Raw genomic sequence first — 21,569 nt, forward strand, 5'->3', positions numbered from 1 at the left:
TTGTATCTCACACGCACTTTATTTGAATTGATATTTTTGACAATATTATAGGTTTCACAGGTTTATTAATGCTGTTTGTAATTTAAGAGGATAGTTAGTCTAGTTTACAGCAGCTTTTGAATCTGTTAGAAGGAAAACCTCTGTTTCGTGAATCATTGGACACTTTATTCATGTAAATTGTGTGGAGAATGTCTTAGTCGTCGAGCTGGCAGAGCATGGCCACGCCACGCTTGATCCAGTGCTGAGGCTGCAGGCTCGTGGGGAGCGTCACTGAAATGACGAAGTTGGTGGAGTGGCCTGTGGTAGAAAGGGTGCCCTTCCTTTCACTGGTCTTGTAAAGAGGGCAAACATACATCTGAGGCTGACTGATGCTTTTCTTTTCAGCTTAGTGTGATGAGAAAACAAAGATACAAAGAACATCTTGAGACAGAGGGCGACAGGTTGAATGGTAAAAAATAAGTTTACAACATGTAGTTTAAAATACACCAGAAAACATACACTAATACTTACTGGGTTTTATCCAGATGATGGGCATGTGGTCAAATAGGACCTTGGGATGCTGCTCAGCCAGAACTCCACTGACAATAATAAAACCAACAGCAGTTTATCAAGTTTGTATGATTTTAAATACAACCTAAGTGTGAACATCTACCTTTCTCTGTCCCACTGTGCTCCATCCAAAAACAGTCCAATCACATAAACGCCATCCTCAGGTGATGTGTCTGACTCATCGAGGGCAAGAACCTGAAAAGAAGAAACCAAGAAGTCAAACCACATGACGCCTCAGAACTATGACAGATATAATGACTGTTGAGTGGAGGCAAATTGCTTTCAAAGGGCAGTTATTACCTCAAAGTCAAAGCCCAGAAGATCAATGGGAATGCAGTATTTCCTGGCATAGTTCTGCATAGCCCCTGTTAGAAAGGCCTGTGTGAAGAAGAAGCCCGACAGCCAGAACACATGGGGCTTACAGGTGTTGTACCAGTCCTACAGGCACATGAAGAGAAAGTGGAAAAGTAGAGTAAACAATAAAAAGGTTCCTCTAGACGCATTAAAGCCTTTCCACGCTGTGCATTAAATATAACATCATCTCATGCAAACAACCTTAAGTAAACCTACCTGCAAAAACTTTAGCCTTGAGAGAAAGTCAGTAATGTAACTTCCCAGGGGCTTCAGGCTCGGGTAGGAGCGCTTGGCCCACTTCTCTGGAACCCTGCCCACGATCAGACTGCCTGCAACGGCTTCCAGCTCTGCATCCATCACCACCAAACCCTTAATGGCCTTTAGCAGGTTTTGGAGACTCGTGCGAATTGTACTGCACAACCTGGAAAAGCAAAAACGAGAGTGAATATAAAAATGAGGTTATTCAGGTGCTTCATCCTTGTAAAACTTGCTGTGTGTTCATACGTGTTGTAGCGCTCCATCTCCTGAACAAGCACAGTGTTCATACTCTCCTTGTACAGCACTGGGAACTTCAGCAGAGCTGATTCTGTGTCAAAATTAGCTGGAAGCTAGAAGAAGTAGTTACAGACAAACAGTCCATTTATTAATGAGAATGATGTTGAAGTAATTCATGTTTGGCATTTCTTTTACAAACATTTTATTGACAAAATGTGAAGATAAGAGTCATTTGTACCTTAGTGAGGATGTCATTCGCTATGTCATACAGAGTGTTGTCGCTCCCAGAGCTGCCTCCTCCCTTAGCTCCACCACCCTGAGTCAGTAGCAGTGAGTCAAACAACAACTTTGTCTGCTGTAGATCTTTAGAAATGTCCACGTTCTCGTGCATCCCAAACACCTCTGGGTGCTGGTTCAGCGGAAGTTTCTAGAACGCACAGAATGTTTTGTTTTGCAGCTGGAGGTTATTACACTACACTGTATTGATGTGTGTCTCACGCATAGATACCTTGATGAATTCAATGTATTCCTCATAGGCAGATTTAGGTGGAGCATAATAATCACCACTAGGTGAGAAAGGGTAGTAGATTTTCTCAATGACGTCCTTGTTGTAGAAGTCTGTCAGGATCGTCAGCAGAAGGCGCCTGTCCCAGTCATCTGTGACACGCCCCCCATAGTTACACTGGCCAGTCAGATATGTTATGGCCTCGAAAGGAACCTCATCATATTCATTTACAAACAGCTATAGGGGGAAAGGCATTCAACCATTAATGCAAGGTATTTTATTTTAATGGTCGAAACGAATGCACTGAATGTCTGAATAAATACCTGTAGCTGTCTGATGCTGATACGGAGATCAGACTCATTGAATCCATAGGGAATGTTCCAGCCTAGTGGACCAAACTTCTTCCGCTCCTGAACAAGGGCATGAAAGAAGCACAGTCCATACAGGAGTCTCTCCCATATCTAGTGGGGAAATATGAGCATCAGAAAATGTTATTTCAGCAAGAGATCTGTGCAATTTAATGGCAATTTCCTTTGAGTGATTTCTAACTTACCACCTCTTTACTGGGACAGTTATGGAAAAAGTCTGGGTCAGAAATAGGATCTGACAAGTAAGACTGTAGCAGATTGAGTCGGAGTCCTGTAGGAGGCTCATTTGTCATTTTGACCCCATTCTGCAGAATGGTCACGGGAAACTGAAAGTAAAGCATTTCCTTAGGGCTACGGTCAGAAGGGCTACGGTCAGAAGCAGCAGTTTAGAGAAATCTCTAAACTGCTGCTTCAAGGTTTTCGCTCTATGAATATAATACAATGGTGGTTCACCTTGGATGACGGGTAGCTTGTGAGCCAGAGACGAAAGTCTGGATGGCATGTTGCTGGACTAAAGTCCTCACAGATTTTCTCTAGAGTGGGCATCCAGGAAACAGCCAGGTGACAGTTCTGCAAACACACCCATGTGCCATCCTGCATGGCTGTAGATATCATTCTAGCAGCGATGGGGCCCTGGCCCTGGCCCAGAGAGATGGACTGGAACTTGCCATTGCCCATGTTCTTGTCAGTGGCAAATTTTAGTAAGCCTGCAAAGAAGTAATATTATTTCACTTTGTACACTTTTTTAAGTAACATCATGTGAATCATGACTTACTGGCCATGGGATCAGCTCCTGGAGAAAGCACAAACACAAGTGGAATGGTGGCGTTAGAGTCCAAGTAGCTCTTACTCAGGTCAAAGGGAGGGGGCTGTACAAATGTCTTCCCCAGCTTTTTAGTCACATATTCAGTCACAGAGGGCACTATCTTATCAGGCCTAAGACAGCGAACTAGGATCATTTTCTGCAGCTCATTGAGTTTCTCACACCACGGACTGGGCAGAGAAGTGTTCCATGGCTCTTTGCTGTCGTAAATAGGCCTGAAGTCTCCAGGGTTCTTGATAAAAGCCTCTCTGTGGAATCAACAATCATCAGTCAGAAGTAATTCGTAATGAGAAACAGGACAAAAAAGCGAATCATTGCTAGCGTGTTTTTTACTTTATTCCTTGTAAGCCCGGCAGCTCACTGGCTCTACAGAGCTCATCCCAGCTCCTGTCCTGTAGCCAGCTGGGGTCAGGATTAGCAGTGATGTTCTGCAAGCCCACTCCTCCAGTCAGAAAAAACATGAAGTCGGTGTATTCAATCTCTTGTTTTGCTCTGAATAGAAACATCAAGAGAAAACAGTATAGACAGTACATATACACGTAACTGTGATATGGTTTGGTTAAAATATAGTTAAAGGCTACCAATTCATTACATCTAATTAATTTAAACAATAACTGGAAGCTTCAAGACTTACAGCTGTAGATTGCAGCAGAGGAGGAAGGAGAAGAGGAGTTTGTCTTTCTCAAAAAGAGAGCGGCAAACATTGAGGTACAAATTAGCAGTGAAGTAACTTTTCAGGTACTGAAGCCTCCTCTCCAGAATGTGTGACTTGTTACTGGTGAATAAAAGCCAAAGAGCAGAAAAAGTCCAGATGATCACAGATTAATGCATTAAAGTCAATCATGCAAATGACGGAACAGTGAATAGTTTTCCACATCCCAGAATTCTGTGAACCACTGATGATTGAATATGAGGAATAATTAGGGTTATAGCTGAATTTACAACACAAAAGCAGATGCTTCACGTGCATCACTCACCTGTCCTGTATAGATTTAATGTAGAGGTTGACAAACCAGCTGAGAGAGTACTGGTACATCGGATCTATGTTGGTGAGATCAGCAATGCTAAAGAACAGGATGGCGGAGTGCTTGGCGATGGCCCTGTAACCCTCTCTAGATTCTGCTATTTTCATCTCTGTCTTCTCCGCAATCTGAGAAACAAGTAAACCAAGTTATGATACCAGATGTCACACACCATATTCACCACGCAGACGTCATGTTTAGTGTGTGCTCGACACCTGCTGTTTCTCAGTAATGTCATTGGACATGATCTTTGCGGAGTCTAGGATCTGAATGGCACTTTCATCCTCCAGTATGTTTCCCTCAGAGGACTGCAGTGTCTCCAGGATCTTGTCCTCAATTTCTTTTAGCTGCCTCTTATTGGCAGCCGACTGTAGGATTAGTGCATTTCTCTCTTCTTCAAGTTCAGGCCTGTATAATAGAAGCAGTATTAACTTGTTCTATCCAGCTTTATCAGTACTTCAGAGGGGTAACAAGGTTAAAAACTATTTTAAGAGAACTACCTCTCCTTGGCAACCACAATCCCAAGCAGCTGGTCCTCCAAGCCCTCTGGGGTGATCATGAAATTCAGTAAGGACACCTTAGTGGCCAGTTCTGGTAGATAGTGGGGGTTTCTCAACTTAGTCGTGATATAGAAACGGAAATCGTGTGAGTATTCAGTCACACTCTCGCCGAGTCTGATGCATTCCATGCCACCTGGATGAAACAAAAATGTTAGCACAGCTATTTTAAGCTCACCATGAAGGTAGCATTTAAGAAGTCATGTCTAGCACCTTGTTTGAATGTTTGTTTAAGTAACAGTGGTTCAAGTGACGGGTCCAGCTCCTCTCCCACGTTTTCCAGCAGCAGAGGTGTTCCAAACTGAATACAGTTTTCCAAAGTTCTCATGTAGTCTGAGTCAGTCAGCTTGATTACACTTAGGTTGTTGTCTTTCTCTGAATTCTTCACCCACCTGTTGGCCTGACCCTGAGGGTCAATCATTAATGGCCTTTAAAAACACAAACACTATGGGTGAAATGATAACAAAAATTTGGACAAATGGTTCAATATTAGGTACTTTCAGCCAATTAGAAAAGGTTTTAGCTAAACCAGCTCACCATCTTCGTGAATTGCTGACTATGACACCATTGTCAATAGAGAAGGAATCAGTGGGAAGGCCGGCGATGTTCCAAGACCTAATCTTAATGGGATCTCCCAGGGTCTTACTGACAGAGAAGTCATCTGATGATGGAATGTTCTTAGACTAGAAATAATGGTTAATAAGTAGAAAACTATGTATTACTGTTTAAACATTTGACTAAATAATTAGCAAAGTAAAGTACTGTAGAAGTGGTCAACAGTTACTTGACAGAGTTTGGTCCATAACTTGGTGCAGTCGTGTCTGAAGCCAGCAGTGAAGGCACCCAGGTATGCAATGACACCAGCAGAAATAAGAACATCCCCCGTCAGGTTGTCATATGTGTTCTGCAGATCATCCGCTGCCTTTGACCACCTACAGACACAATAATTGCAGTCATGTTACCTACTGTGTTTGCAGAATATATAGACCCATTTGTGTTTCATTGTCACCTGGTCTTCTCTCCACCTAGACCACCGATGAGTTTCTCAGCCCTCTCTAGTTTCTTAGCACATAAATCCACCTGGAACTCGAGCTGGGCTTTCTCTTCTGTTTTCTCCTCAAAGGTTTTCTGAAGTGCTGCCAAACGGTCTTCCACCTCTTTCAGTTCACCTCTCTTCTGATCCAGCAGGGCCATGGTTGATGCTAGGGACCTCTGGGCTTCGTCAAGATTGGCCTTCTTAGGAGCAACAACCTAAAGCCCAAATAAATGGTTTGAAGTATGTTTTTAGCAAGTATACATTTTATATCAAGGCAGGTAAGGAGGAAAAGTCTCTATGGTAAAAACATTTGCACCTTTGCCACCCTGTCATACACCTCCATTGCTTTGATCCATTTGCACAGGCCCTCTGCTGCAGAGGAGGCCTTTGCCACTATGCTGGGGTCAAAGTCAGGATTTGTCATGTACTCACTCCGTATTTTTTGCATCACAGGGACCTGTAATGACCAGATAGGGGTTAGTTGAAGCAGAATGCAAGTCTTTATTTAAATAGGATGTTGATTTTCTCACTCACAGGAATATTGTCCTTGTCATATTCTTTGAGATCTCGTAGGAAGTTCATATCACCCAGTAGCTTCTTGCTTGGACTCCAGTAGTCTAAAATCTAAACATAAAACTTGCTACTTAATAAGCTATCTATACAAATAACCATGCAAAAAGATTCCTTGTTATTATCAGTCCAACCTTTTTTCCACTGCCAGCAGGGTCAGATATCTTATCAGGCTTCACGTCTTTCATCACACACAAAGCTGCCATTACCAACTTCACAGTAGGAGGGGGATTTTTCATTGACTTCACAATCGTGACGTCAGAGGGCTGAAAGAAAAAAAAAACAAACTGCTAAACTTATGTACATGTAAAATTTGTAAAGGTGTTTGTTTCTAGACATGGCTGAGGACGCTGACCTTCAAAGTGTCCAAGGCAGAGAGAGCAGCCTCCAGTGCAGGAATGGCCTCAGCCAAGTCACTTTCACACTCATCCTTCAGAGCCTGAGCCTCATTGGCTTTAACAGTTGCTGCCTCCTCATCAACACGCACAACTTTACTTTTGGCTTCCACCTCCACAGACTCTACTTCAATTACCTGAAAGTCAAACAGCATTTACGTGTACTGAATGTAATCGATGCGTTAAATGTTCAGGATAAAAATGATAAGTTCTTCACCTTCATCATTTTGCTGTTTTCTATTTTTGCCTTTTCCAGTTTGGGCTGCAGGTCTACAAGTTCCTTCTTCATCTCACCCACCTGCATCAATGCATAGGTAAATTAAATTCATGGCAAGAAACAGACATGAATGGCAAAAACCTAAATGAGGATGTGTTTACCTGTGATTCAGCAAAGGCAAGTTTATCCAGGCCATTGGTATACCTGTGTTTAGCCCTCATAACCGCATCTCTTTTCTCCGTAAGCAGCAAACGGAAAGCTGCTATTAGCTCCAAGTAGGAAGTGGGTGTCACATAATTATGGCGTCCAAGCTCAGAAAGAAATCTGTAAGAGAAAACTGTGTAATTAGGGATTTATCAGCATTGCTTCAGAATAGGTACGATACAGATGTCCATGTGCTGCACCTATTTGAGAGCTGCTGGGCAGAGGTATGAAATGTTTTGCAAATGGGAATGACCTCCTGTCTCTCATTTTCATTCATCTCCAGTGACCCCAGGTAAGTGTTGGCTACTCGCTCGAGAGCCTCCTCTGGCCATGGCTAACAAGGCAAAGACAACAGGTACATAAAAAACGGAAACAGCAGAAACAATGGCATGAGCCTGCGAAGGCAAGCTGGTGACCCTGTAGAGAGTAATATTTATTAATGCATGCATTTGTACTGTGTCTATGGTCATCTGTGGTCCATGAACAGACTTAGAATCTTCCTGTGTCGAATGTTTGATGGCTTACACAAACTATTGCTCTAGGCACAGTAGGGTCTGTATAGTACCTGGAACCAGTCAATTGTGCAGCAGTTGATAAGAGATGGAAACTGGCGCAGACGATTTCGAAAAGCATCACCAATAGGACTGAAGGCCACAACAATGTGGAGGTTTTCTCTACAGCGAGCCACAAAAAACGCAAACAGAGTCAAAGGGCTCAGCTCCACATTCTTATTACCAGCCTGGGCAATGGGACGCACTGCCTAGAGAAAGAGAAATCAACTAAGGTAAATAGTTATTCATTGATACAAGGTTTCAGGTTAAAGAGCTTCTCAATAGCGTACCTCCATTATCTCTTGTTTCTCATCAATCCCAAACAGATTGGGCACCTCTCCTGTGTTCAGGACACTGTCCACATCTTCAAGAAAAGCCTCATCTTTGATCTGAGCATCAGTTAGCAGAAAAACTGTTTTCTGGCCTTTCACCCCAGCATTTTTCAACAGCATCTGTAGCATAGAAAGGGAAAAAGCAACAGTGTTGTGGGAATATATAAAAAAAATTAAAAACTAATCACAAACACAAATCTGGACAGGACAAAGACCTTGAGGTCATCTCTCCACTCATTCATGCCATAGCTCTTTGAGATCTCAGGCTGGAACATGTTCATGTGGGCCATGGAAGTGGACAGGCGGGTGATAGACTGGCGTCCACTGCCTCCCACTCCCACAAGCAAGGCATTGCCTCCTGGCTGCTTCAGCACTCGACTGATGCGTGACAGATGCTCCAGGACGTAGCTACAGTACATAATACAAATAGTTTCCTCTCAGCTGACGTTCCATACAAATACATATTATATCAGACATATAAACCTCACAGTAAATAAAGTGTTTACCGGAAGATCACAAGGTTCATGCCATTTTTGTGCATCTGGTTGTACTCGTCAAGACATGACTCCACAACCTGAGCAAAGCTCTCCATAGAAGGCACCTCGGCATACAGGCGCTGGTCCTCCTCCTGGTCAGGTTTCATGTAGTCACCAAACAGAAGATTCCGCATGTCTTCCTCAACTAACTGAGAAGGATGAGGTTTGAGAGAACAAACTAAATACGTAACTTTTTTGAACATAGATCGAAAAGAGAAGTGAATGTCCTCTTACTTTGCTTCCTTGTTTCAGGTGATCAAACATCTGGTCAAATGATTCTTTAAAATGATCTTTTACAATATTTTTCATCAGCTGGTAGAGCCATGCCCGATCTTTGTCATCAACCAGGCGGTCATAGTAGACCCGAAAGACCTCATGCACAAACAATCGAGTCATAGTGTGCTTGTTCTCCAGAGATTCCTTCTTCAGCAGCAGGCAGCCTTGGATAACACGTGAGAAGTCCCGTAGGTTAAAAGTATAGTGAGACTTGGCTGGAGTTGGAAGCAGGTGCTCCATGGCTTTCTTATATACCTTTAGGAATGTGATTGGACAAGATATGAATATAAAAGCATTTTATCTAGATTAGCTAAACATCTTTTGAAATGACTTAGGAGGACTCACCTCCATTGTAGCGGTCACTATTTGTTTACCAAGAGTAAAATATTCAGGTGGGAATTCATAGTTTTTGAAATAAAAGGCCACCACATTAGAAAAAATGCGAACCATGGTGTCATCACTAAATGTGTTAATGCTGAAAATGTTGAAGTGGCGCAGGAAGCGAGCAGTCACAGCATTCCTTCCACCACCAGGGGGCCCCATGGCTGCGATGAGCTGGAGGTCGACTAGCGTAATCCTGGAGGTATCCTTTAGATCATACCTGCACAAACACACAATCCAAAGAGCTCATTAATTGCTTATTCTCTTACCTACAGTATATATACAACATAATAAAAGGATGCTACATACCAGTTTCCATGATCAATGAATTGCCGCAGAAGCTCCACAGGGGGCTGTGCCCCAAACTGTTCTAGTGCAGGCATGTTCATATCGTCTACAAAGATCACACACTTCTTTCCCATTGGAGGTCCAAACACTCCCTTCCTCCTCTTATCCAACCTGGACATGATGATGTTCTGGAACATTCAACAAAGATTATTCAAAAAATATATACTCTTTGGTTCTAGCTAATCATGGGAACTGCCAGTATGGTCTTTTAACCATGGCTCCTAAATGCTGACCTGGGTTTGGTTTGCACTAGTTCGGGCTGAAAAATTGATGAAGAAAGGTAAATAGCCATCTTTGTCAAGATTGTTCATCAGTTTCTCCTTTACATATACTGACTTTCCAGTGCCAGTAGGACCAACAAACAGAAGAGGTCTAAGCAAAGAAAAAAAGTTAGGTAGTGAGTAACAATAAGAAAACAGTAACATGTGTGTTAATCAACCCCACTATGTGTTGTGAGAATAGTTACACTCCAAAGGTGATGCAGAGGTCCATGAGGTAGGTGTAGCGAACCGTGTCTATGGTGGGAACAATGATCTCTTGCACTTTGGTGTTTTTGTTTCCTAGGTTGACATTCTTAATGGCATCGTTCCAGTGAACCCACTGGCCTTTTCCTTTAAACTTTGTAAGAAATCATATTTTGAAATCCAGTTTTAAACACGTGAAGCATTTAACGTAGTGTAGTGTAACAAAGTGATATAACAGTTATAAGATAATACCTCATAAAAATAGTCGTACGCTAGGCCTTTCTCGTCCATTGGACACTCCCATTTCCCTACAGTGACAGGGACTGGATGCTCTTCGTTCTTTCCTGCCACAGTCGCCCTGAAGAACTCACTAAACCTCTCTCTGCTGTTTGCATCACAACTACCGCCCACAGACCACACCAGAGAGAATGCAAAGGCTGCCTATGAACACAAAGAAACAGAGAAATAGAATCACAGAGATGCAAATGTTTCAGGGTACTGTGCCATGTGCTGCATGGGTTTGGGATAGAAGGCAGTATATTGTTTTCCAACATCACAGAATGTACCAATTCTTTACCATGATCCAGGTGCGACTATTTTTATCCCCGGCATCCGTCTTTATTGGTTCAGTGAGCAGCATCTCAAACAGTCGACACAAAGACATCACAGTGTTACTGTTGCTAGTGGAAACAACTTCCTGTAGGAAAAATCACAAGACAACAGTGAATCAATACATTTAAAATCCAATGTTTTTACAGATTATTATTTTATTTGTGTCTAGGTCATTATAGAGCCTTTGGTTACTCTGCAGTGTTTACGAAGCATCTTGAGGGCAGGTGGCAGCAGCCAGTGGAAGAGCTCCAGCAGGAGGGAATGACTGTCTGGGCTCTGTAGAGGCTCAGGAATTGTGTTCATCCAGGAGTTCACTAAGGGCTCCCATCCCAACTGAGATGATTCCATGTAGATCATACCACAACGACTGACAGTGGCAGGCTACATAAGGAGAATATTAATCAAATCCTATCAAACATATCGGTGAATCTTCAACAACTCTATCCATCTGAATTCAACACAGTATCATCAGAAAAAGAAAAAAGCATAGTATCATTAGACTAAACACATTTGTCACAAAGATCTAACTTACAGAAGCCTGTGAGAGATCCATCGCTTCAAAAATCAGACTCATTTGATTGGACATTTGAATAATCTCACCACTCATCAGGCACAACTGCGGAAAAAAGATAAAACAATAGAGATATTTCTTATATTATAAAATGCAGCAGAAACAACAACAAAAACATACAAAATGCCACAATATCACACATTTTACAGTGTATTATTTGCCTTTTTGTTGTCATCCAGCACAGTGTTCATGCTCTCAATCCACAGTGTATCTACGGGTCCATCAAACACAACCCATTTACGATCTGGGGTGTCAGTCGATGCAAACTCACGAAATGTGTTGGCCACAATTCCATCTGTCCACTAATGGTGAGGAAAAGAAACAAAGGACTACACCTCAGTCCAAACTTAGATCAACTTTATAATATCCACCTCACGTGTTTGATACAACATGAATACAAGAGGATCATGAGATAAGCACAGGCTCACCTCATGGGAAACTGGGTCAAACTGTCCAAATAACTGCCCCATAGTGATAGCCTTTGGGTTCAATGTCCTGAAGGTGACTTTCTCCTCACCGAACCCTCTCTCATTCATGAGAGTCAGCGTATCAGCTAGAACGTGTAGCACTTTGGTCTTTCCTGAATAAGGCTCTCCAACCAGCATGAACCTAAAAAAGAAAGCCATCATGATATATCATTTTTTGAACTGTCCCACCAACCCATGGTCTAGCCATGCAGATTGCTGCACGGGACTTGGAAATATATCGCACCATGTGAAATTTAAAATCTGCACTACATACCCATGTCTGACTATCATCATCTCATACGTCTGAATCATCTTCTGTATGAACACAACTGATGACTGTACATTATGACTTTTGCAGCACTCGACAGCAGCCTCCAGAAACAGCTGCCAGAGCACATCAAGTAAAATAAAGTTATATAAACTATACAAAATACACAGATTTGATTCAACAATAAGTAATAACATTAACAGATTTGACCTGGTAGTCAGCCTCAGGGAGGGAGATGCCTGGGAATAAATCACTGGTAATGCCATTGAATAGCGGAATATCATGGGAGAGAAATTTTGGCTCGTTAACATCCTTTATTGACCTCAGGAGCTGATTAGAATATAGAAAAACAAGGTTCAGAAGATAATCAATTACAACATTTAGTATAGGCAAAGTAAACACATTCATTTACCAGTATGTCCTCATTCTCATCAGGGAACCTGAGCTTGAGGTTGCCTGCAGCAACTAGCACAGCTTTAACAGCTCTCATGCCATAATCATAATGGAACTGGGAAGAGAGCTGCTCAGAACAGAGTCTGTAGGTCATCACTATCTTCACAGACAGCGGTTTGGCATTGAAGAAGCCATATGAATACAGAGAGATCTCTGCTATCAGGGCGTAGTTGGGGACCATCATGGCCACTGTTCGGAACAGCACCTGCAAAGTTAAAAGACATAAACCCACTAATGTTAGACATTAACATGTGTATTATTTGATGTGGCTGATTATTTCATATTTGAGGTAAAATATTTTAAAAAATCAATAGCAAATGAACACGTGTAATGAAATTATTGACTAAATAAACACCTTGAGGTTGTCTGGGAGTTCTGAGCGTCCTGCATAGCCAGGGTTCATTGTGATAGAAACAAAGCAGTTGGGATTGAGTTTGAGCATAGTTCCTTCAAAGTCAAAGAACTCCAGCTTTTGCTGGATGGCCCTCTGTATGCACAGTACTTGCTGAGCAACTACCGACAACACCTCCAGCTCAATACGGTTGAACTCATCAAAGCATGCCCATGCACCCGAGGAGGCTAGACCCTTGAAAAACTAGAGGATGATGCCAAAATACATGTTAAAAAAATGTTGTTTGCATTAACAGGTACATCATCAGAATTGTGAATCAACAATGTCCAGCTGCTCTTACTTTGCCCATAGCTAAGTAATCCAGCCCATCAGAACAGTTGAAGACCACACACTGCACAGCTAGAGCTTTGGCTAGGTCTTTGGTGGTTTCGGTTTTTCCTGTTCCAGCGGGACCCTCAGGTGCACCACCCAAGTTCAGGGCGAAAGCTCCAATCTTAACAGAGAAGAAGAAAAACAGACAATGATAATCGAAGGTGTGTTGAAAAGTGACAGTTATCCATGGTTTGTTAGGCTACAGTATAGAGATTTTACCAGGGTACGGTAGCATCGGTCAGTCAGTGGAGTGATGACCAGGCGTGGAGAGTTCCCCAGGTACTCGTAGGCATATTTTACATCACAGTTGATTATGCGAACACGGACGTTGTCATTGCTCCAGTAATAACGTAGTTGTGCTAACCAGTGAAAGTCTGTTTCACGTGAGACACCTGTTAAAAACAGACAGATGCACATTTTTATTTTATGTGAGTGTATCTATAAAAAAAAAACATCCAGTATATTTCAACAATTTTGTGTTTTGAGCCATAATGTACCTTTCTCGATAAGCTCCATGACCACGTCTCTGGCATGGACATCGATGGTGACCAGCGCCCCTAATGTGATTCGTGTTTGTTTGGGCAGCTTGCCTCTGACCAGCTCTACAATGTCATTTAACTGACTCTGGAGCTGCTCATAGTAGTTTTTCAAACCCTTAAAAGGTACAGTTCTTAGATGTTAATATGTCATAATGATTTAAAGAAATGTTCGACTGTTCGTTCTGTCAATAGGTACTGTAAAACCACTCACAGAAACATTATTAGACTAGAAAAAAAATCTAAAACCATAGAAATTGACCTACTGTAAAACAGCATAAACACCTACGTCAGCCCCTGCTCTGATGGCTTCATGAACCTCTGAGGTCCAGAACAGTTGGGAGGTGCAAAGCACAACCTGCCCTGGCCACTCCTTGACCCACTGGTTTCGAGCAGTCTCTGCATAGGCCTGTCAATATTACACCACATTCATCAAGACCAAATCATAAAGACAAACATTAAAATGAAAACAAAACTAGAGCAAAACTGCATATTGGGGGTAAGAATGAACTCACCACTCTGGATCGGGCTACTACATCTCTGACACTGCGAATCATCACATCCTCCACCTGCACCAGCCACTTCTCTACAGCTCCTTTGGCTTCAGACGTGGAGATATGTTGGATTAGCTGAACACACTCTCCTTCACTGCTATACATGGCCTAAGAAAGAACAGTATAAACTTAGAGAAAAGGTCAGCAAACATGGTGACATATTACAATAACAATGCGTGTAACCGTCTTGCCTGAATATCCAGATTAGGCCGAAAGTCTAGTTTAGAAATACCCTCAAAGCATTTTTTTAGATGAGGCTGCACTTTCAGAGGGTCTTTGGTCTCAGATAGAATCTCCAGCATTTCATCATTGGACAAAAAGAAGAATCTGAAATAATAAATTAGAATTGAGCAACCTCTTTAACAAATAATTAGAAAACACACAAAAAAAAAAGATTTGTTTACCGTGGAAAAAAGAGACGCTTCTTCTCCAGATATGCATTCAGTCCTTTCATGATACTATCTAGTAGGTTGTTGCAATTTTGCAATTTCTCCAGCAGACCAGGCAATGAAGTTGCAGGTAGAATCTGTTTACAAATAAGATTTTTTTTATATGAAAAAAATAAAAATAAAAATTAAAAAAAATATATATATATACAGAAAAGGTGATACTTGAAAAACTACCTTAGGATCCTTGATACAGTGCCTCATGACCTCTTTCCAGGTTTTATCAACACTTTGGAAAAGTCGTCCCTCTTCTGGAATCTGTTGCATGATGTCCTGAGAGGAGAAGATGGGCTCCAGGTAAAGCCATTGAGACTGCACCTTCAACCATTCATCTATCGTTTCCTGGATGAGAAGAAGACGCTCCTCCCATTGCTAAAAACAAATAACAAACTATGAGGTGGTACAGAGTTGTGTATCACTGCTTGCTACAGTAAACCACTTACAAAAACATATTTATTATTAAACAAATTAAACAAACAAAACTCAAACTTAAAGCAAACCTTGATCTCTCTTTCCAAGGGTTTTATAAATGGTGACCCTCTCATAGTCTGGGTCTTCACAATCTGGTCATCTAGCATTGTCTGAATTTCATCTAAAGCCATCAGGATGGATACTCCAGTCTCCCTGTAGGGTTGGTGTTGGAAAGTAATTTGATCCCACATTTGCACCATAGTTTGCATAGCCTTCTCCAGCGAAGATTCCTGTATAGAAACACGGTGGGAACACATTTAGTATTATAAAATTTGTCATATTAATTATATGGTGTTCAAACATGTAAAAGGTTCTCACTTTACTAGCTACAGAGCTGATGGATTCAAACTCTTCCAGGTAAGGAGTCAGGTTTTGTTTGAGCAGTTTACGTAGTGTAGTACCAGAGTCTGGAGTGAGGCTAAAGCCGGCCACTCTAGACATCTCCTCCCAATGACGGGCTCTGATTCCTGAATTACACAGGATTGACACTAGAGGGATAAGTTCCTGGTGGCACAAGTGCATTATGGTTTAGCATCAGCCCACGAGACTACATATGTAACCTGACTTAATAAGCCAAAAACCTGTTACATACAATACCTTAAACTCTTTGATCTGCTGTATGACCATGGAGCACAAAGCTATAGTGGAGCTCTCCTGCTTCTTTTGATCGTCCTCACCAGGACGTTGCCGAGTCTTCCCAGCAATCTTCTCCATCTCCTGCTCAGCCTTGTTCTGTTTCTGTTGAAATGACTTTTGCATCTTAAAGATCTCTCTATAGAACTCGTCCAATTTCACCTCCATGCTCTCGCCATCTAGGTCTTGGAAGGATCCATCCATCCATCTAAAGACGACAAAAAGTTATCAGGGATGTTTTGTTATTAAAATGCAGCAAGCTTATCTAGAGATGTTAGACCTGTTTTCTGTACGCTGCCAGTGGAGTACAAGTCCAAACAGCTTCTGATACGGTTCAATAGTGTCTTTAATTACTTCAACTTCAGGATAACTTGTTAGGTCTGAATTGAAGAATGCCTCAGCTTTGTTAATGACACTGATTTCTTCCTCAGCCTCCTGGAGAAGTTTCTGAACTGTTCTAACATCTGTAACATACTGCAAAGAATGACACAGATTGTTGACAGTAGTATAACTACAACAATAGAGCCCATCAATTAGTTTATTAGTAATTAATGTAGTTCTGAAAACCTAAACTGTACCTGCTGCATCATTTCAAGTTCAGAGCAATATGGGAATTCCCTTATCCTGCATCCCAACTTCTCCAGCTGTACCATTAATTTTTCTCTTCTTGCAAGCAGCTCCTGCTCTCCACGCTGCTTGGCTATATGCATAACCTAGATAATGACACATCTGCATCATCTCTAAAAGTCAATCATAAAACTGTACAGTACTGTTCTGCTGGATGAAAGAGATTACCTCATCAGTGAATTCAAAAACATGGAGGACATCGACAGGCCATAAAAAGACAGCTGAATTCAGCTCCAAATCCTCTGGGTCAATAATGTGGACATCCAGGAGGTAGATCAGTCTGCAGTAAGCTTCCTGTCGAGTAGAGTGGTAATTCAAATGAAGGTCATTCAGTGTACTCTGCCTGGGCAGAATCAACAGGATATTTACCCTTATTTTTTCATTAAGTTCTGCAACACCCTTTGTCTTTGTCACATGTATGTAATCAGTCATCTTGGCCATGTCCTCTATGGTCTGTGGAACCTTCTGAGTTTTCTCTCTGATGTTTTCAAATTCAGAGCAGATCCTTCAACAGACACAAAACATATTTAATTACTGTACTTCACAATAAAATGTGAGCGCTGATTACATAGAGCATTAAGTATGCAGTGACATACAGCAGATTATCCTCCCGGTGGCTGATGGCCAGTTTCTTCAGAAGGCTTTCAGCATAGGTTCTGGCTTTGTTGGCCAGCCCTTGTTTGAGCTCCTCACAATCCAGATGGACCATAGCGAAATGGGCTTTTGACGGAAAGCCCGTAATTTCCTTTGACAGAGCGCGGAACTCCTCCACTTGCTTTAAATAACAAATCCAAATTGCATTTTTGTGAAAATTAAGTAAAAAAAACCCACATATTTAGCTTCACGTTAAACTGACTGACCTTAGTATATTCATCAAAAGAGTGCTCCCCTTCTATGAACATCTCCACTCGTGCCTGTGCTGTGCCATTGACTAGCCAGTCATAGGTATCAACTTCAAATTAAATGTAAGTGTTGACATTTTATGATTAGCAGATAATGATTGAAACGATTAAATGATTATCTTATCTTATCTTAAAATGCTGAGATAAAAGAACATCACCATATCGCTGAAAATACTTTTCAGGTTCCTCCAGATTCTTTGATACAGCGTTCTTTATAGTGTCCTGAGCCCAAGCAAGGATGTGATCTGCAACCTTGGCATCCACATATGAAGGTGTGGCTTGTGTCAACCATGACTGGACCGTCTGGACTTTCTGTGTATCAGTGGCACAGATGTTAGACCTCAAAATCCATTTAAACATGAACTGAAGTGTGAGTTGCTAATGCATGCAACCTACCTGTAATGTATTTGTGATGGCATTAAAAATCTCCAGCACAGAAGCCTCCAAGTCTTGTAATGTGGGGTAAATTTCTATCTTTTCATCATCGAATGTGAGAGCCATTCGAAAAAGAGGCAAGTGGTGGTCATTGCTTGAATCGAAGAGATCGACAAACTTCTCCACACTTGTGTGCAGAAGAGATTTCAGCTATGAATTGATGAAAGGAAAAATATGTAATCAAAAATGCACAAATACAAAAAGCATAATTATATGTATATGTGTTTATCCTGCTTTTTACTAAACAGAGCAAACTCTTTCAGTTCTGAATCACATTATCAGTACTGTACATCAGTACTGTCAACAATAAGTTATTCTGAGTCAAATCATTTAAATTTTATGTCAAAATTAGACATTATTCACCTGATTGGAAATAAGAGTGGATGCACAGTTGTAGAAAGAGTCCAATGACCCCTCTTTAATTCCTTTTTGTGTTTCTTTATTAGTTAGTAAGTGGATGACTTTTGGAAACCAGGTATTCATGATACGATCTTCTGTCCTTTTACACTCCAACGCAGCTGTGTGCTGTAGACTTCTGCAGTCCACAGGTCCTGAAGCCCTGACCCACCAGAAGGCAAAATCAATTGAAAAAAACAGATTAGAGAATAATTATGTGCATTTTAGCTATTTGCAGTTATGTAGTATTTATTTTCTTTACCTGCATCTAGTAAGATCAACCAGGACCAGTGGAGAAAATGTCATGTGGCTAATATCTAAGACAGTTTGCATCACTGGATGAAGAATATGCAAATTTGCTTTTAACATCTTGCAGCTTCTGATGAAACTATCATGCCAGGGTCGGGAGAAGTCAAACATTCTGCAACAGATTAGAAGTGTGCTTTATAATATTAAATATACAAAGATGAGCTACTCTTTATTTTTGTTGTAAATAAATCACTAGTACTATTAGACTCTCACTTTGGTTGAGCAGCTTTCTGGCTTTCTGAGTTTTGTGCTTCCATTTCTGGATTCCTTAGCACTGTGTCAACTAAGGGCAAAAAATGAAACTTAAGTCATACTTTCACTTGCCAAAAGACATCTTTATATAACAGAAAATACCTGTGTGTTTGACAATGACGCGATGAAAGTCATTGCGGATTTCTGTGCACAGCTCCTGTAGAAGACAGTTTGTGGCAGGGCTCTCTTTCAGCTTAGGTGGTACTCGGGAAACAACAGAGTCCAGCCACTGCTGCTGAATTGGAGCAAATGGGCGACTCTCCACGCGCTGTTTAAGGAACCTGTAGTTCATCTGCAAAAGGGACCACAGCTAAACAACAAGGGTTTGTCACACAGTCCAGTGTCTTGAAAAATACCATTAAAACAAACCTACCTTACGTTTCAAGTCCTCACTAAACATCTGAAAAGTGAAATATTCCTATTAAGCTTGTGATACATTTTTAACATGGATGTACAGTATAGCAGATTGCCTACTACTAGTAACTGTCATACTGTTGATGGAAACTGTGGCTCTGGTGAGTGGTTGCGCTCTGTGTCTCGCTCATGACTCTGTCTGTGGGCCTCCATCGCTCTAGACACCCTTCAAAAAATGTTAATACGTGTGATTAGCTACAGATAGTGAGATAATGTTATATGGTGTGTGTCATTAAAGCATTGGTTTCCATAACAGAGCTTAAAAAGCATACAATATCTTATGTAGCTGCTCTTGTTGTACTTTACTCCTCCTGTGTCGCAGCAGCTTCTTCTGAACCCTCATCTTATCGACTATCGCCTTAGCTGCCGCTGTCTGTTCGGCCTCTTCCCGCTGCTGCGAGCCTGCAATCGGAGGCAACACTGGAAACTTGGACATTGCTTTTAGACTTCTGGTGTTGAAGACGTCAGGAGAGGAAGCCATCTTCAGCAACAAACCTCTGCAGAAGAAGAAGAAGAAGAGGCACAAATGAAAACAAAGCTAGCATCCGCTCGGACACTAGATAATTAATGCGAAATGTGTTTGGGTGTAAAAGAAGAAAGAGGCGAAATTTTGTTTTACCTCTTACCTGAATTCAACACCTTTAATATCTCGTCTTAGTTCTAAAGTTAACTGTTACTGTCATACCATAGTGATCAGAGGACTTGTCTAAGGTAAGTTAACATTACCATAGCGTTACCATAGAATCAGCAAACACGGTAACTAAACGTGGGAGGCGGGGCTTAACATGTTTACGCCTGCTCACATCTTCAAGAAATGTATTTTCTGACATACTAAAAATGTATTTTCTGACATAGTAAGGCACAAAATAAAATAAATAGAAAAGCGCTATACACGCATTCAATGATAATGTAAGTAGTAAACTTTACGCAAACTTTTCATTTAAAATATGCAGCAAGTTGAGCGGAAGCTACTTTTTTACGAGGGTAACATTTTATATTAATTATTTTTTTCATATCACAATGAACGTGAATTAAAAATTTACAAGCATTTAAAAAAACTTAATGTAACAATATTTTTCTATTACGCCGTTCTAGCTGTATAGACCCTTTCTGTTGTAGCTGTTGTACTATTTACATTGATGCAACACCAAAAGGCATTTTATGTTAAATCGTGTGATTTTATTAAGATACCAAAATATCTGAATTGAGACACGCACCAAAAAGGAACAAATTACGCAATGCTTTTTATTATCCTGGAGATGGCAGCACTGCGTACATAGAGTGTGCTTTACAGTACCGGAAATAGTTAAGGGGAGAGGGAAGAAGAAGAAAGCTCGCTCTCCGCTAGCTAGCTAGCTGCGTCGGAAGGTAGTGACAAATCTTACAGGTAGTGCGAATAAATTCTGTTTGTATCGTATATTAGATATATATTACCACAGTACAATGGAGTAATACTTCCGAATGTATACATTTGATATATGGCACAAAGATAGAGAAGAATGGAATGTTGTTTTTGTTTTGGTTGATATTCAGGAAAGTCAGGCTTCAATGTTGTGTTTTTGTCGAAGGCCCCAATCGTTGTAACCTGGAGTTCCGGTGCCATGTTGTTCTCACCGCGAAAAAAACAGTTAACAAATCAGTTATGCTGTTTAATTGTGCGTGTTTAGTATTCTTCGTGTCCGTGGCCTGTTGTCCTGCTGACCTACAACATTTTTTATTTCATTCAGGATACAATCATAATGAGTTATGCAGATAAGCCGGAGGACATAACGAGAGAAGAGTGGATGGATAAACTTAACAACGTCCACATTCAGAGAGCCGATATGAACAGGCTTATCATGAACTACCTGGTGACAGGTGAAGTACCGAGTTCAGTGCTGCTACCTTTTCTACTCTAGTACATGTGAAGCGTTCAGGGTCTCACGATGGTTTCTGTTCAACAGAGGGCTTCAAGGAGGCTGCAGAGAAGTTCAGGATGGAGTCAGGAATAGAGCCAAGTGTGGATCTGGATTCCCTAGATGAAAGGATTAAGATCAGAGAGATGATTCTAAAAGGGCAGATACAGGATGCCATCGCACTTATCAACAGCCTGCACCCAGAACTCTTGGATACAAATCGGTACCTGTACTTTCACTTACAGGTAAACTAATGAACGGCCCTAATTTGCGACCAGACTTTGTACTTGCGGCTATATAATTTGTGCTACCTGTCTTATTATATTTCTTTAATTTTCTTGTTGCAATGTTGGCTTTTTGTGTTTGCAGCAACAGCATCTGATCGAATTGATTCGTTTGAGAGAAACCGAAGCTGCCCTTGAATTTGCTCAATCTCAATTAGCAGAGCAGGGAGAGGAAAGCAGGGAATGTCTGACCGAGATGGAGAGGACACTGGCCTTGCTTGCATTCGACAACCCTGAGGAGTCACCTTTTGGAGATCTCCTTAATATGATGCAGAGGCAAAAGGTGGGCAGAAAAATACATTTCTGTGTTTAGTTATAGATTTTAAAAGATCAACTC

General features: G+C 41.3%; 2 protein-coding genes across 5 annotated transcripts in view; one reads left to right on the forward strand and one right to left on the reverse strand.

Moving 5' to 3' along the window:
• dnah12 (dynein, axonemal, heavy chain 12) lies at window positions 1–19,825 on the reverse strand. 2 transcript variants are annotated; one of them, XM_029156264.3, is made up of 74 exons: window positions 19,673–19,806; window positions 19,326–19,550; window positions 19,132–19,219; window positions 19,013–19,039; window positions 18,742–18,931; window positions 18,601–18,670; window positions 18,341–18,499; window positions 18,046–18,241; window positions 17,644–17,832; window positions 17,406–17,559; window positions 17,206–17,297; window positions 16,942–17,120; window positions 16,715–16,850; window positions 16,514–16,639; window positions 16,297–16,431; window positions 15,999–16,192; window positions 15,683–15,926; window positions 15,404–15,589; window positions 15,115–15,315; window positions 14,792–14,986; window positions 14,573–14,694; window positions 14,360–14,495; window positions 14,130–14,276; window positions 13,904–14,023; window positions 13,576–13,732; window positions 13,298–13,470; window positions 13,047–13,199; window positions 12,710–12,949; window positions 12,314–12,559; window positions 12,112–12,231; window positions 11,908–12,017; window positions 11,595–11,775; window positions 11,328–11,468; window positions 11,128–11,211; window positions 10,788–10,976; window positions 10,561–10,680; window positions 10,236–10,424; window positions 9,986–10,137; window positions 9,753–9,891; window positions 9,481–9,647; window positions 9,136–9,391; window positions 8,749–9,045; window positions 8,485–8,663; window positions 8,194–8,386; window positions 7,937–8,098; window positions 7,661–7,855; window positions 7,296–7,429; window positions 7,053–7,215; window positions 6,892–6,972; window positions 6,635–6,811; window positions 6,414–6,545; window positions 6,244–6,333; window positions 6,026–6,166; window positions 5,683–5,924; window positions 5,458–5,605; window positions 5,211–5,356; window positions 4,887–5,101; window positions 4,617–4,809; window positions 4,332–4,524; window positions 4,072–4,244; window positions 3,729–3,869; window positions 3,428–3,586; window positions 3,047–3,342; window positions 2,725–2,978; window positions 2,457–2,597; window positions 2,227–2,364; window positions 1,907–2,140; window positions 1,637–1,825; window positions 1,408–1,511; window positions 1,120–1,324; window positions 850–987; window positions 653–744; window positions 511–578; window positions 1–384 (listed from the first exon to the last, which is right to left on the reverse strand). In XM_029156264.3, exons 2-74 carry the CDS (start codon window positions 19,532–19,534, stop codon window positions 194–196), a joined length of 11,916 nt encoding a protein of 3,971 aa, XP_029012097.1. In that variant the 5' UTR covers window positions 19,535–19,550; window positions 19,673–19,806; the 3' UTR covers window positions 1–193. The 2 variants fall into 2 exon arrangements, with proteins under 2 accessions (XP_029012097.1, XP_029012096.1); XM_029156263.3 differs by having other exon boundaries at window positions 2–384; window positions 19,680–19,825.
• Window positions 19,744–21,569, forward strand: part of LOC114858749 (glucose-induced degradation protein 8-B homolog) — a 2,926-nt gene continuing 1,100 nt past the window's right edge. Inside the window, exons 1-4 of one of the 3 annotated variants that reach the window (XM_029156271.3) lie at window positions 19,744–19,764; window positions 20,781–20,910; window positions 20,997–21,193; window positions 21,318–21,515. In XM_029156271.3, coding sequence (XP_029012104.1) covers window positions 20,793–20,910; window positions 20,997–21,193; window positions 21,318–21,515 — 513 coding nt within the window. In that variant the 5' untranslated portion in view covers window positions 19,744–19,764; window positions 20,781–20,792. Of the gene's footprint in view, window positions 19,765–20,295; window positions 20,441–20,780; window positions 20,911–20,996; window positions 21,194–21,317; window positions 21,516–21,569 lie in introns of those variants that run through there. The other 2 variants (XM_029156270.3, XM_029156272.3) reach the window with 2 other exon arrangements.

Source organism: Betta splendens, chromosome 7 (genome assembly GCF_900634795.4).
Source record: "Betta splendens chromosome 7, fBetSpl5.4, whole genome shotgun sequence".
NCBI lineage: Eukaryota > Metazoa > Chordata > Actinopteri > Anabantiformes > Osphronemidae > Betta > Betta splendens.